Below are 15124 nucleotides of genomic sequence, written 5' to 3' on the forward strand. Positions count from 1 at the left end.
GGTGGGGGGGTGGGGGGGTGGGAGGGGCAGGGTTCTGACGCTCACCTGCCCAGGTGGGCCTGGGAGGCACCGCCCCAGGAAGGTGGCTGATGCTCCTGATCCTGGGGGGCCTGGAGGCCGGTGGTTGCCCTGCGGAGGACGCTGCCGTCTCCTTTAAAACCTTACACCAGCTCTTCGACAGAGGAACTCCTGCCCCTCATTTTAAGAGCCTCTGGAGACAGAGAAACACGCGGTTTTAATTTCCGATCTGCCCCATTCAGGTGATGTAAACTTAGCCCCAAAAATGGGAACCACTTCTGTCCCCTGGGCATATATGACAGTTCTTAGTGTCAAGCGCCTCACTGTCGGGTTCACTATTGTTATTCGGATTAGGGGGGCATTAGCAGGAAGAGGGGCAGCTCCGCGTCTCCTACCTTCTTCTCCCCTGCGCAGACCGCAGACCCTGGGGGTAACCGGTCGTCCTACCCTCCTGAACATCCATCCTCTGCTGCATTTGTAAAAGAAGGGGCTTTGTGCAGGGCCAGATTACTATTTCGCCCCCGCCCGTGCCCCAGATGGCCCGTGAGGGCTCTGCCGGCCAAGTCACCTCGTCTATGAGACTGACATGAGCCGCACATACTACTTGCATGTTCAACACCATACCAGAAAATAAATCAAAAGGCCTCAGGTCTCAGTCTCCCAAACAACTGATGATAAGAATATGTTTTTTTAAAGTTTTGCTTTACAGAGATGACTTTTTGTTTTCTTTTTACCCTGGCTTTTAGGGATTACTCCTTAAGCCTCTTTTGTTAAGGAATCACAATCGTCTACAATCCCCAAGAGCAAGCAAGACTGACCCAGGTATTTTGATGTAAATCATCCTTTTAATGATTAGGGAGCCAACTTCACCTGGTTTTATGCTCTACGGGGGTATGATTCAAACCATGACACTTTCCTTAATCCTGGAGTGAATATGACCTTTCACATTTTCAATCTGCTTCCAGCAAAAGTGCAACTTTACTGCTGTGCATAGCACTGAATAGTGATGACAAAAATGCATGTTTCCAATTTAAGCCCATTCTTCTGTGATTTGGTGCCCAGGTTTCGCTTTACATGTTTCCAGAAACCCGGGAACAATTATCCATCAAATATATTTGGCAGTACTGGCCTAAGGACAGTTACTTTAGGAACCAATCCCAGATTCTCCTAATATGTTGGGTGACAAGGTGACAATGTCCCCTTGAAAACCACACCCAAATCCACATCTTCCAGCTCTAAGTGGAATATCCCTTGGAGGTGCTCATGGTTTGCAGCTTGAGGCTTCAAAATCAGAGCTCATTCGAGGCTGAAATGAAGCAAACCCTGAGTGGATACGAGTATAGATGTTGTTAAAAGTCCCCAAATACAGGTGCTCCAGAAACCTGTTGCAACTCAGCCCTTCCTTTCATGGGTTTCGATGTGTCTGTTCGATCAGTAACGTGCTCACCATCCAAAAGCCATTTATTGCTTGGGGCAGTGATCCACAAGATGACTTCCAGGTTGGCTTCCCCATAACAGAGAGAATTCAGAACACTTATTTTTCCTGCTTTTCTAAAGAAGGAAGGAAGGAAGGAAGGAAGAAAGGAAGGAAGGAAGGAAGGAAGAAAGAAAGAAAGAAAGAAAGAAGAAAGAAAGAAAGAAAGAAAGAAAGAAAGAAAGAAAGAAAGGGAAAGGAAAGGAAGAAAGAAAGAAAGAAAGAAAGGAAGAAAGAAAGAAAGAAAGAAAGAAAGAAAGAAAAGAGAAAGAACGAAAAGAAAAGAAAAGAAAAGAAAGAAAAGAGAAATGCTCTATGTTTGAACAATTTGGAAAAAATTAATTTTGCAAAAAGATAAAAAAACTAAATGCTAACCACCAAGTGTAGGTTCAATTTGAAAATATCCTGTCATGTCAGTTAAGTCTTCCTCTTAAACAGTTTCTTTTATAGAGATCCTAAAATTATTAGGTCTCTGAGGTCCAGAATATAGACATCCTCATGGGAACTCAAGCTCACATCTCCTAACATCTCCTAGTCTGTTATTTTTCTAATGCATTGATATTTCATTTTCTGGTAGACAGAGGGAAGCCAGAAGGTCCTCTTAACGGGTGATCAGACTAGTACACGGATTTCAATCCAGCATCCCTCCATGGCCAAGTACTAATTTAGTTCAAATATTGAATGAATCTATAGTAAATGTACTTAAGTGTCCCAAACTGAAGAGGATCAAGGACAATCTAATAATCGTGGACTATCCCTGTGAAATGGCCAGAATCACGTTAGGGGAGATTCCAATTTGTTGTTTTAGTTAGTATGTGGTAGAGTGCTGTTGCTTTGGTAGAATGAGAGGTTTGTCAAAGGGAGAAAAAGAATATAGGAAATATTGTTTTTAATTAGAAAGGAAGGGGATCCCTGGGTGGCACAGCGGTTTAGCGCCTGCCTTTGGCCCAGGGCGCGATCCTGGAGACCCGGGATCGAGTCCCACGTCGGGCTCCCGGTGCATGGAGCCTGCTTCTCCCTCTGCCTGTGTCTCTGCCTCTCTCTCTCACTGTGTGCCTATCATAAAAAAAAAAAAAAAAAAAGTTATTAATTAGAAAGGAAAATACAATGTTGATAGAGGCCACCTACATTATTTGAAATGAAATACAAATTAAGTCCAGAACCTCTCTCTTGAAAACACTGGCCAAACACAACCAAATGATAATATTACATTTATTTAGATTTAATGGAGTTCAGTAACTTACATGAATATTGTTTTGATCTATTGAAAGCATCTTAGTAGACCTCGTATCAGTCTTCAAGAATTACTAGCCCAGAGAGGAGACAATTGTGAAAGATTCAGAAGTGTCCTAAAAACAAACTAATTGTTGCCTTGCATATTTAATCTTAAATTTTAATAAATATACTCAATTTGTTTTAAAGGGGGCGACTAGGCCTCTTTTCAGAAGCTATTTCTGTTTTCTTTGATCAAGAAATTAAAACTAGAGATAATAAATCTAGGTAAAAAAATATTTCAAGATGGCAGATCAATTCATAATTTAAAATTGCAGGGGAGATCCTGGTAGCATTTAGGGATAAAATTGGTCGACAACAGTCATCACCTAAAGAGACTAAACAAACTTCACATTATTTAACCAATTATACAGAGAAAGTAAAAATAGATTTTGGGGAAGCCATGATGTTTTTCATCACTGCTACAAGTTACATATAAAAAGTTCCTTTTGAAGTCAATTTATTTTCCCCTTAAGTCTAAAAATTTCCCTATGCTGGCATGAGATGCCAGTTGGGATGTAGAGTAGTTAGTGAGTCTGTCCTCAGGTAGAGGATAAGGATGATAATCCGGCTCTTATCACTGCTCTTTTTAAATAGCTCTCTTTGTAAAAAAAACAAACAGGTATTTGTGATCATTGAATATTTGCAGCAATAGTTGAAGAAACAGAGCACTTACCATTTTAAATGTGAACTTCCTCACGGAATGGTTAATCCAACTGTGTGTTCTAACTTCTCTTTCCCACCGAGTTCCTGAATGTAAACCTCTTTTCCAGTCATATTCTGCTATTTATTAAAGACTCATTAACTCAAATCCCCACTGAAAAATCCTGAAATTCCAATCCCTACAAGATTGCCTCTTCTTATCTGAATGAAAAATATCAACTAATCATCTCTGCTTTCTCCTTTTATGGTAAGATAAAGGGCACCCCCACTACTCCCTCAATGGTGACTCGTGGTAGAGCATAGGAAAGGGTGAAGACATTGAAGTACTGCAGCCTCCTTAGTTCCCTTTGATGTGTTGACTTTTATGGGTGTCTCATTCTCCTCACTCTGGCAGCAGGAGTAAAGCACGCAGGCAGCCTCAGAGGACTCCACCAACCACTCCTACTCTGTAGATTAGGCTTCCGGAGGCCACTGTGAGAGAGGTCTGGTGGGGATGTATTCCTGGGTCCCGTAAACGTCGCCAGGTCAGCAGTGGCTGCACAAATCAGCACTGTTCCCTTACCCCAACCCAAGGTTGAGCCGTCAGGTAACAGTTAGAGGGGACACAGCTCCTGCAACAATTGGCACTTTCCAGAACTTTTTAGTCTCTTCAAATTCATTAGGAGATTAGACCTCTCTTGTGGTCAACACACACTTAAGTCAGAGTCCTTTCCACGCACTAACTCCCTTAATGAGTTTCACCAAATCTCTCCACCTGCTTCTGAGAATGGCCTGATCTTAGGACACACAGATAAGAGCCTGGTAACCCCAGGATTCTGCACGGCAGATACGCACACGTAACCCTGACTGGTGACCTGGATCAACATGCAGATGGTGAAAATCTGCCTAGCAAGTAACTGCCGTGTTAGTGGAAACATTCATAGGCAGACGTGGCTATTTTTCTCTCATCAGTGTTGGGTTAGACTTTCTTGTATATCAGCATCATATCCCTTTGTGACCTATGAAAGGAAAAGCGATCTAAGTTTTCCTTGTTCAATACGATTTATTTTTCAGCCCAGAGTATTCTGTTCTGCCGTAAAGTCCACTTCTTCATCATTTTCTGCTGCTTCTTCCACCTATAAGACAAGGAAGCAAACTGAGCTGGCTGGTAACTCCTGGGCATCTCCCTACATTCTGCACCTCTCATCTTCTAGGTGTTGATCACTAAAGTTAATTAAATACAGGGATCTGATCCCTCCAAGGGTTTCCTACTCCTGCCTCAATTTCCCAACTCATTCTTTTATGGAAGGAGAGTTTCACAGATGCTCAGACCTCTAAGGCTTTCCATCAGACCTCTAAGGCTTTCCATACTTCCTAACCCATGTGAGGTTATCAAAATGCATGTGTTCTGAATTATTGAAACATATCTGGAACATACCAATCTGATTTTAAAACCAGTACATATAATAATACTTTCCTCACATTCATTCTAAATAGAATTATTCCGTTCATTTAATGAAAAAAAAAATCACCAAATGTCATGCACTTGGTGCCAAGTACATCATTAATTTAAATCAAACATTATTGATCTTACCTGGGAGGAGACACGGTGGTGGTAGAAAAGATTGCACAAAACACATAGAAATTTCTGAAAGGAGTCAATTATCCTGAAGGGAGATTGTTTTATTGTCCAGGGCAAAAAAGTAGCAGAGCTCCAAAAGACATGCTCCTGTGTGGAGGGAGGTAGTAAAGGATGGGGAAGAGAGGGAAAGGAGAAGCCAACTATATAAACGCTGGTCTGGTGACATTTAAAATGTGATAGGATGAGAAAGGTTAAAAAAAATAAAGTTCAGCCTTCAAGCAAGGGCACTCAAGACAAATCACAAAATAAGATGCAGCTAATTAGGCTGAAATTTCCACTTTGCTGAGTATGTCGTTCAAAGTATCCATGGTATCAAACGAGATCATGACCTGCTTTACCGTGTGCCAAGGGTCAAATCTGATGAGGATTCTATCAAATAATTTAAATACCAATACGTTTTAGATGACCTCTAAATTCTTTCCTGCTATGCTAACATTTTCAAAATCCTCAAACAAATACGCGTAGAGAAATCACTGGAACAAACCAAATGCCAGTTGCTTGTGTATATTATTCAGTTTAAACCTCAAAATACTTAATGGTCTGTACTGTTAACAGTTAACCCAGACTAACCTATAGCTTGTAATACATGAGTGTTAGCAAAGCAATTTGAAAATCCTTTTAAAATCTTGGAATCAAGAGGTCCAGAGACTTTTAATTTGCCTTATAATTGCAAGTCAAACATGAATATTAATACTCTGCAATAGTCCCCCAAAACAACATTTCTTGATTGTTATACAGAGTGTTACTTTGCTATTATGTGCATGGTCACCCATGTTTTAAATATAATTTTGACAAGAAATAATCGCTTCAATTTTTCTAGCAGAAAGTTTTTAAAGGATTAATTTCAAGTCTCAATTGTCATTCGTTTAGAAATTCGAGTATTTTTCTAACAGTTTGTCAGTAAGCATGTCCCTTATAAGGAGCCCATAACGTAAAACAGCATTTTCTCCTAACACTTGTCTCGCAACTTGGGATTTTTGCCCTAATGCCTTGTATCCAATTCAGACATTTACCAAATCTCTGAAAACTTAGCTCTTACTTAAAAATATTTTTTAAGTTTAAATTTGGAGGAAGGCTGAATAAAGTACGAAGTGAATACAGTCACTGTGTTTGGATATCCCAAAGTGAGACCTCAACTTAGAAACTGGAGTTATAAAAGGAATGTGTATATTCTCAACACACGCCTTGAAATTAAAGCCTTGCTTAAATGGTGTCATTACAAACACCATCACCATGAAACAGTCTCCATATTTAAAGTAAGCCTGATCCTAAAGTAACGAAAAAGAGTAAGAGGCTGCCTCCAATGCTGGTTCTTGGACAAAAGAAAAATTTAAAGAAAAAGTCGTAGAAAACATCTGTGAAGATTTTGAAAGTGTTCGGATGCTCTGAACAGCTTTCCTGGTCTCCCCGAGCGCGCTCTCACAGTCAGCATGCATACTCGGCGGGGGGGGGGGGGGGGGGGGGTCCCCCCACCTGCTCTCCCACAACAGCACATAAAATCAAAAGGGTGAAGGATACCACAGACAACACATAACCAACAAGGTTCAGTCAAGATTGAGTTAGCTGAGCTGGAGAGTATGGGAGGACAGAAAGAAAAAGAGAAAAGGAGAATCTGTACAGTAACACAATCTCACCAAAGGGTATTGGGAAATTCCGTACTCCACAATAAAGTCTTGCATAGTGCAATTTGGCCAAAAAAAAAAAAAAAAAAAAAGGCTTGTCTAATGAAGGAGAGAGTTGATAGGAGAGGAAATCATATCGAGAACGCATGTTTGGCTTGCCATTTAATTTCTGTCCTGCATTTCCGCCTACTATGTACGGAGGTGAAGCTAGCCTGTCAGGCTCACATCCCAGCTTGGTCATTTGTTGGTAAGGGACTTTAAGGATATTACCTATTTTGTTCCTCAGTTTCTTCATGTCTACAAAGAACTAATTACAGTACCTACACCAGAAACTTATTTAAGATTTATTTACTTGAGAGAGAGAGAGAGAGAGAGAGAGAGAACAGGTGCACATCGGGGAGGGGCAAGGAGAGAGGGAGAGAGAATTTCAAGCAGACACCATGCTGAGCACAGAGCCCAAGGTGGGGCCTGATCCCACAACCCTGAGATCGTGATCAGAGAGCACGACCTGAGCCGAAACCAAGAGTCGGTTGCCCAACCGACTGTGCCACCCAGGTGCCCCTACTCAGAAACTTTTAAGGACATGATCCACATGATCCAGGCATTTCCCCCCCTCTTTTCAAAGCCATACAGCAAGTTCTAATAAAAAGCTAGGTTTGAAAGCCGCTGGATTAGATTAATATAAGATTTGTATAGTTTTATGTTACGGTTGTATACTCCAAAATGCCATGAACTCAACCATATACACAAAGGGTCTCAGTAACAATTCATTCTAGGAACAGACACTTCTATTTTAAATAAAAGGATTTAAAGCTTCAGGGAAATTAAGTAACAGACTCAAACCAATGGGAGGACTTGGGGGAAGGTTTTAATTCACCTGGAAACATCCACAGTGCACTATTTTCATGCTATTCATACTGTATTTTTCACATATGTACAAATTTTTTATGTATCCTGTAACTCATTCTCTTCCTTCTAAGCAAGAAAATTCTCAGACTCACTACATAAGAATACTCCAAAGAGGATATCTTCTTTCACTTATACATAAGGAAAATATAATTACGGTTTTTTTTTGTTTCTGCATCTATAAATTAAGATAGGACCATCTCTCTCATCCACAGACACTTAGAGGTATTGAGGTTACTTCCTGTGAAGGTGGTAGGCAAAATGTTGAAAATAAAAATCAACATATGCTTGAAACTAACGTTTCATTGTATTCAACCGTATGTTGATTTTTTTCCCCTATGTTGATTTAAACAAAGAAAGTCCATTTTTTTAAAACAATAAAAGTTGGCTAAACCTCAGGCTTATAAGGATAGTACTCTCGTTTCTTGTGTCAGACCTTTGCTTCAATGGAAACAAGACAGCTTCAGCATACGACTCCCCAAAATTCTGTACCCAAAGGGAAACTTTGTGCTCACTGCAGTAGGAATTTGACTTTTGCCTTAGGTGGGACTATCATAGTTCTTGGGTGCTCACCCTTCTAGTCTCTGGAGCACTGTTCACACACATTTACTGCATTTGATTTCTGTCCTCAACTTTTAAATCAAAGTCAATAAATATTGCATGCATATTGCATCCAGAGCTACAGTTGTTTGACTTGGACAGTCCTGCTCTGTCTGGTCTATCTAGGGACATTCCACTTACCTATTCTATGAGGTTAGAGCCTCATGAAATTAGGTGACCACACATGAAAGAATGGATGCCTCTCAAACAGACCTGTCAGGAAGATCCAGGCTGGAGTTTACACTGTAGCAGTTACGAAGCTCAGAGAGGAGGAGGGCCGGGTCCTACAGCACATCCACCTAGAACACCGAGGAGAGCAACTGGCTAATTAGAAAAGAAGAGTCACCACCATGCAAAATTTTAATTATGACCAATTTTATTTCATCACTGCATTGTTGGGCACTTTATGGTAGTTATGTAATTCATCCAATATTTGTGTTTGCATATTTTTAAGCAATTTCCCAAACAATACTTTTATGCACAATGTCCTCCCAATAGTAGTCAACTTTTTTCAGAGATGATTTATACTGTAGCCTCAAGGATGCAAGAACAGTGAACAAATCTCAATGCTGGGTAGGTTTTGACAGATCTCTGTCACCGTGTCTAGCAAAGAGCTCAAGATTTTCAGTCCTCTTAAACAGTTATTCATTTAAAGCAAAAAGAAATAAGCTTTGGGAAAGTCCCGCTTCAACCTCTCAAGTACCTTTTATATAAGAAAGGACTTTATGCATACTAAGTTGTAGACTTCATGGAGTTCATACTTGTTTGCATTGCCGTAAGTACTAAACCATAACAGATTCAGGAGATCTTGCTTTTGGTATACGATCACTAAATGGTTCTCAAAATAACCACATGGAAGTGACACCACCTGAAGGATGGTGATAGGATACTTGCGGTCATTTAGCATGCAAGGAGTTCTAATTCTGGCCTGTCCTAAACATCACAGAACCAACCAGAGGGCGGATTCGTTAAGGTACCCCATTAAGGCTCTCATCTGGGAAGCGAAATAACATGGAGACACAAGAGACCCAAAGGTTTCTCACATCAAAGAGGTAATCATTTGCGACTTTGCAACCTTTTAACAGTAAAAGATTGTGTATTTTAAATTACTTGACTAAAGTATGGTTTGAGAAAAACCCCACAGCTTTCTGGATATAAGGCATCCAGTTAACATTGCTGCTCAGTACCTTAATTTTTTGGTATGTTTGCATATTGCATCCAGAGCTACAGATTTTCCACAGTGCTTTTCTGCCTCATTCAAGTATAATAAAAGTAGAAATCTATAGAAGCTCTAAGGTTAAACAAACTGTACATTATACAAAAAATTAACTTAATTTACAGTCAAGAAGTATTGGCAATGCCCTTTATAAATCTTACCAAAGATTCATCACAAAGGATATTACAATCTGCACATGTGGTCATCACCATACAAATGCCGTTTAGATTTATGTGGTACAGAACTGAATATTTGTTAAATGTACACGTGTAGAATCAGCATTTTGCATTATATACACTTTTTTTTAAAGTAATAGTATTGTCAATACTAACCTAAGGTTCAGGATTTTCTTATTGCATATTTATTGTCGCTGAGGCAGTTAGTTATGATACAATAATGCAATATCCATAATTATCTTAAATAAACAAAAACATTTCTCCTGCCAACAATATAAAGATTTTTTTCTAAAATCACATAGAACATTGCTACATACAGTTTTACACAAATACTGAAAAACATGACCTTAAGGCATCTGCTACCAAAGCAGATGTGCATATTTATACGAACTAAATTATGCAGGAAAAATATTGCACAGAATCCTATTATTTTCAAAATAAAATATGCTTTTCTAAATACACATAATTCCTTATAACTTGAACAAATGAAAATGCTAACCTGTTTGCTCAAAACAATTCTGCCTCTTACATAAGCTTTAAAAAACAGACACTAACAAAGTACTGGACTCAACACAGGAAAGATGTGAGTACTGACACAGAATCTGTAAAAGCTGTTTCCTTATATTAAGAAGTGCTTTGGGGAATTAGATTTGGGTATTCATTTTACGTTCTGAAATTTGTGTTCTGACTTACAAATATCTACGCAGAATCAGGGTCTTTTATGCTAAACAAAATGGAATTTGCATTAGAAAATGTATTCATGAAAATAATCTTTTCCTGAAAATCCAGATTTTCTAGATGAGAAGGAAGAGCTACTGCTGATTATGAGAATATTCACAGTTTTCTCCCCTTGATCAGGATCTACTTTATTTAAGAAACAACTAATTCATGAACACTCCTGGATCCTATTAATAGGATATTAGCACAGAGTCCGTACGACAGCACTGTTACATATGGTTTTAAGAGGCGGGGACAGGGGAGGCTATTTCTCGGGAACGCTATTATCAAGATAAAGACAGTAAAAACTAGTTTCAACATGCACCTACACCCTCAGTTAATCCTAAAGTAAGATAAAGTGGCCTAAGTATTGCAAAGGAGCATCATTCCATTATAGAGCTCTATGCTGCCTGGCCCAAAGATGGAGCATTGTGGTGACAGAGAATCAGAGAAACAAGGACACTTAGTTTCTAAGAGCCTCTAAGTCTGTCCTTTCAAAGTAGGTATCTTAAAATAGCAGCATTGTTATACTTCATTAAAATAATACAGTTAATGAAATTAGAAATGATACTGTGGTTCTATCTAGAGCATGTTTTAGATTAAGCAGCTTTAAAAGGACTTTTTTTTTTTGGTGTTAGAATCTTGGGTTAATAACTTCTAAGTAATCATTTATTAACAGAGATTTGTCATTTCTTTTCCTCTTAACTGGTTCCTTCATAGCAGGGACTATATTAATTATTTTATTTCCTTATATCCCCAGTTACTGTACCTTGCATGCGATGGTACAGAGAGTCAAAAATATTTCCTAAATGGACAAGTTATTAATTTTTAAAGAGAGAAATCATTCTGCTATATTTTGGTGCCTTCCTAAAATATGCCAAACTAGGTAACCATCAAAATCTACCACTTAACATCACGTTGACTTAACAAAACAATAGCTCCTAAATTCACAACTCTTCTATCCACCCCCTGACATATCATGGATGCAATACTTAAGGACAAAAAGGATAAAAGCTAGAGTGGGATTCAGGGAGAATCATGACGGTTTGGAGGCCACATAAAAGACCATGCATGAAAGCTAACATCTTATTCATTTATATAACTGTTGTAGAACAGGTATAGCTTCTTTGAAAAACAAATCTGAACGGCAGAGGAGTCTACAAATACTTCATTCAGTTATAATAGAAAATATGAACAAAGGAGAAAATAAGACAATACTTTTGTTTCAGAATTCACCTTAACTTCATTTTATTCTCCCTATATCCACCATAATACTGGGAAGTCTAGTTTAAGAGCAAACTTTGAATACGTAAAATATTAATGATTTGAAAAATGAATACTCTTGGAAAAGCAGTCTCTTGGATACTAGTCCTTTGGATGTTTTCCAAGAATAACATGTAGAGCTTTTGTTTTTGCTTTATTTTAATATTGAATATAAAAGCTTTGCACGTTAAAATAAGGCACAAATCCAGTTCAAAATACCTTGACGCAAGTGTACTTGTGAGTGGCTAAATATCCTCGCAGCAACACAGTCTTGTAGTCAAACATCTCATGAGGTGACCAGATGATAGAAGAACCTGCATTTCTGAGGCCACGATGTTTATTAAGCAAATGGACAAAAACTCTAATTCTACCTAAGCTACACTAATAATTATCTCATTCTTCAGACTATGAATTCTGAAGGAAAACATGCCTCATTCCAATAGTCATATTGAAAGATCTTTTTTCAAAAATTATGAAGAAATATTTGCCAAGCATATTAACAACCCGAGTGACCTTTTTTCCTTTTCATTTACTAAAACAGCTCTTCTGATAAATTGACTTATTACATGCTTTGACAAAGTGAAATGTAATTTTGTAATGGGTATATAAAGACAAGATTTGACAAGAACCGCGAGTCTTACTTTTGTATTAATAAAATAAAGATTAAACACTTTTTTTTCCTTAGAAGGAAAACAAGATTTGTCTTTACTAACATGACTGAATAATTGTCCCCCATAAAACATATCCGTTTAGGCTTTGGAATGTGGTTTAAAGAAGAAAAAAACTTGGTCATTTTCTTTAAATTATTTAAAGACTGACCTGGATAAATATTTTTAAGCAATGTTTTTAACAAACTCATTTCTAGGATTTTTCTAACTAAAAACTAAATTCTTTCAGTAAGTATTTTAGAGGGGTACAGTCCTGATAGGGTTCTTGGATAGTTTCTCAAATATTTTTCTAAAATGACAATTTTTAAAAAATAATCATGATTGGAGATGTACAGAGTATATATTGAATATACAAATATCAAATTAATCATAACAGCACTGGGTTTTTTTTTCCTGTCAGTCTAGCCTATCATGAAAGAGCCAATGCATGCATGATTCCTTTGGAGATGAATTTCGGTGTTTCACAGTGAATTTCAGGGAGAGGAGACAAATCTCCTATGCAAAAAGAATCCCAAATAATTTATGTAGATTCTCCCGAAGGGAGACGAAGCATAAAGCCCTACTCCTTAAGTTTGGGCTGTACACAGTGACTTCCTTCCAAAGACTACAACATAGAAAGAGAGGGAAAAGGGTATAGTGGAAAAACCTAACAAACACCACCTCCTAGGTTATCAAAGTCAACACTAACATTCACAAATCATGCTGACATTATGTACCTTGGATATGATGCGATGAAAATGACACTTTACTTCTGTAATCTTCCTCTCCCAAGCCCACAATCACAGTGTAATTATTAGAAAAATAGCAGACAAATTCTAATAGAGGGATATTCTATAACATATTTGACCGGCAGATCGGTACTCTTCAGACCTATCAAGGTCATCAGAAACAAGTTAAGTCTGAGAAAATGTCACAGCCAAGAGGACTCTAAAGACACATGACAACCAAATGTAATGTGGTATCTTTGAATGGGATTCTGGAACAGAAAAAAGACATTAGGGAAAAAACGAAGGAAATCTGAATAAAGCATGGACTATCAATATTGGTTCACGAATTGCAGCAAATGTACCATACTGATGTAGGATATTAATCATAGAGGAAACTATACACAGGGACAAAATGGGAACTCTCTGTACTTTCTTCATAATATTTCTATAGATCTAAAACTTCTAAAGTATAAAGTCAATTATTTTAAAATGTAAATCTGAGATGATGAGAAACATTTTGATAGAGAATTATTAGTTAAGTAAAAAAAAAAAAAAAGGAACATTTCTTTCTCAGGACAGTTTGTGTTGCATTTGGCTTTCTGGGGCTGGACTCCTAGATAGCAAAGGCATACAGAGAGACTGAAAAAAATTTTAAAGTGTCTCATTTGTAAACAGAAGTCATCAATATCACATTGTAATTTAGCACTTCATATATTCCACTGAGTGGAAGGTAAATGTGTACCTTTATACATTTTGGAAAAACATGGCTGCAGTGTCCACAAGAGAGCTTTTTAACTTTGAAAAATGAATTTTGTCCTTGATTCAATGAATAGAAAAAGGCATTATTGCTCTGCAGAACACTTATAACTTATCCTTCAAAATTTACAGGTAATTCCATAAATTACTAAAGTATGCTAAATATAGGCTTAGGATTAAGGCAGTTAGTGGGTCAACTGTTTCAGCAGTTTCAGGCAAGTTTTGATAAGTTTTGATATCCTGATCAGTTCATGCTCAACCAGATTAGTATAGTAGCTACTGGTTATGTGCAAGGGTTATATATGCATACTTAGTTTAAATAAAATGAATGGCATTAAGCACCAAAAACTGGGAAATCATATGTTTCACATATACTTTCAACATACATACAAACAGTACCTGATTTAAGAGCACAGTAGAAGAATTAGCTTTACATTTAAAAATCAATCGATAATATATACTCACAAGATGAATGGGGAAAATGTATGTTCCAAATGAAAAATAATTTTTAGACAGTACTAAGAATTGTCATTCCTACAAATAATTGTTTACTATAGAGATTACATGGAATCCTAAAGTGTCTCCATAGAAGCCTGGATGCAAAAGAGTGACTACTAATTGTTGATTTAAGCTTGGTTTCCACTTGTGTTTTCTTCTGAAATGGTTAAGTCTTGCTGGAAGGCAGACGTTATGTGACATAATGACACTACTTCATGAAGCAGTCCAGTATCTTCTGAAGTCTCTTTGGCTTCTTTCCCTTCTTTCTCCCAAGGAACAAAAGTAGATGAATGTCGCCCAAGGCTGGGTGTAAGCAGATCATCTGAAACCTGGCTTAGTGTTTCCTTCTTTTCTGTTTTACCTTTTTCATTTTCAGAAACTTCAGGAGGAGCTAGCTGGAAATCCAATCCTGAAGTAGAAGCTGGCTTTTCCGTGACTGCAGGCCTCCTCACATTGTCAACACTGAGGTATTTTTCATTGTTTTCCTCTTTCAGGATAAACAAAGAATCTGTCAAACCGCTGGAAGAAACCCGCTTCCGGGGAGAGGGAGGAAGGTGTTTGCCATGGAGGGCACTGTCATCTTGTCCAAGATGCCACTCTGTTTGATCACCAGAACCACTGCAAAGTAGCGCCAGATTATTCTCACTGGGTGCATTGGATTTATTCTGAAAGAATAAACAAGTTCAGGAAAATTTTAAGGAGATTATAATGTTACATTAGCATTTTTTTTCCATTTTGAAATAAAATATTAGTATCTTTCAAGGCTGGGAGCTTGGAAGTTCCCCCCAGAGGAAAGCCAGTGCTGACTCTTAATTCTGAACACCTGCAAATGGCTCCATTAACAAGAAAATATATAAACATACACAATTTTTATTTGTCAATTATACTTCAATAAAGTTGAAAAAGTCAATGAAAAGACTTGCCAACCTCCCTGCAAAATCCCCAAA

The 15124-nt window shown here is 37.9% G+C and overlaps 1 protein-coding gene across 4 annotated transcripts in view; it reads right to left on the reverse strand.

Annotated features, from left to right (window-relative positions):
* Positions 1-8534: 8534 nt before the first annotated feature.
* Positions 8535-15124, reverse strand: part of DENND1B (DENN domain containing 1B) — a 259630-nt gene continuing 253040 nt past the window's right edge. For all 4 annotated transcript variants that reach the window (XM_041758344.1, XM_041758353.1, XM_041758364.1 and 1 more), the window contains one exon: positions 8535-14842. In XM_041758344.1, the coding sequence (XP_041614278.1) occupies positions 14306-14842 (537 nt within the window). In that variant the 3' untranslated portion in view covers positions 8535-14305. The remainder of the gene's footprint in view (positions 14843-15124) is intronic.

The sequence above is a fragment of the Vulpes lagopus genome, chromosome 1, assembly GCF_018345385.1.
Source record: "Vulpes lagopus strain Blue_001 chromosome 1, ASM1834538v1, whole genome shotgun sequence".
NCBI lineage: Eukaryota > Metazoa > Chordata > Mammalia > Carnivora > Canidae > Vulpes > Vulpes lagopus.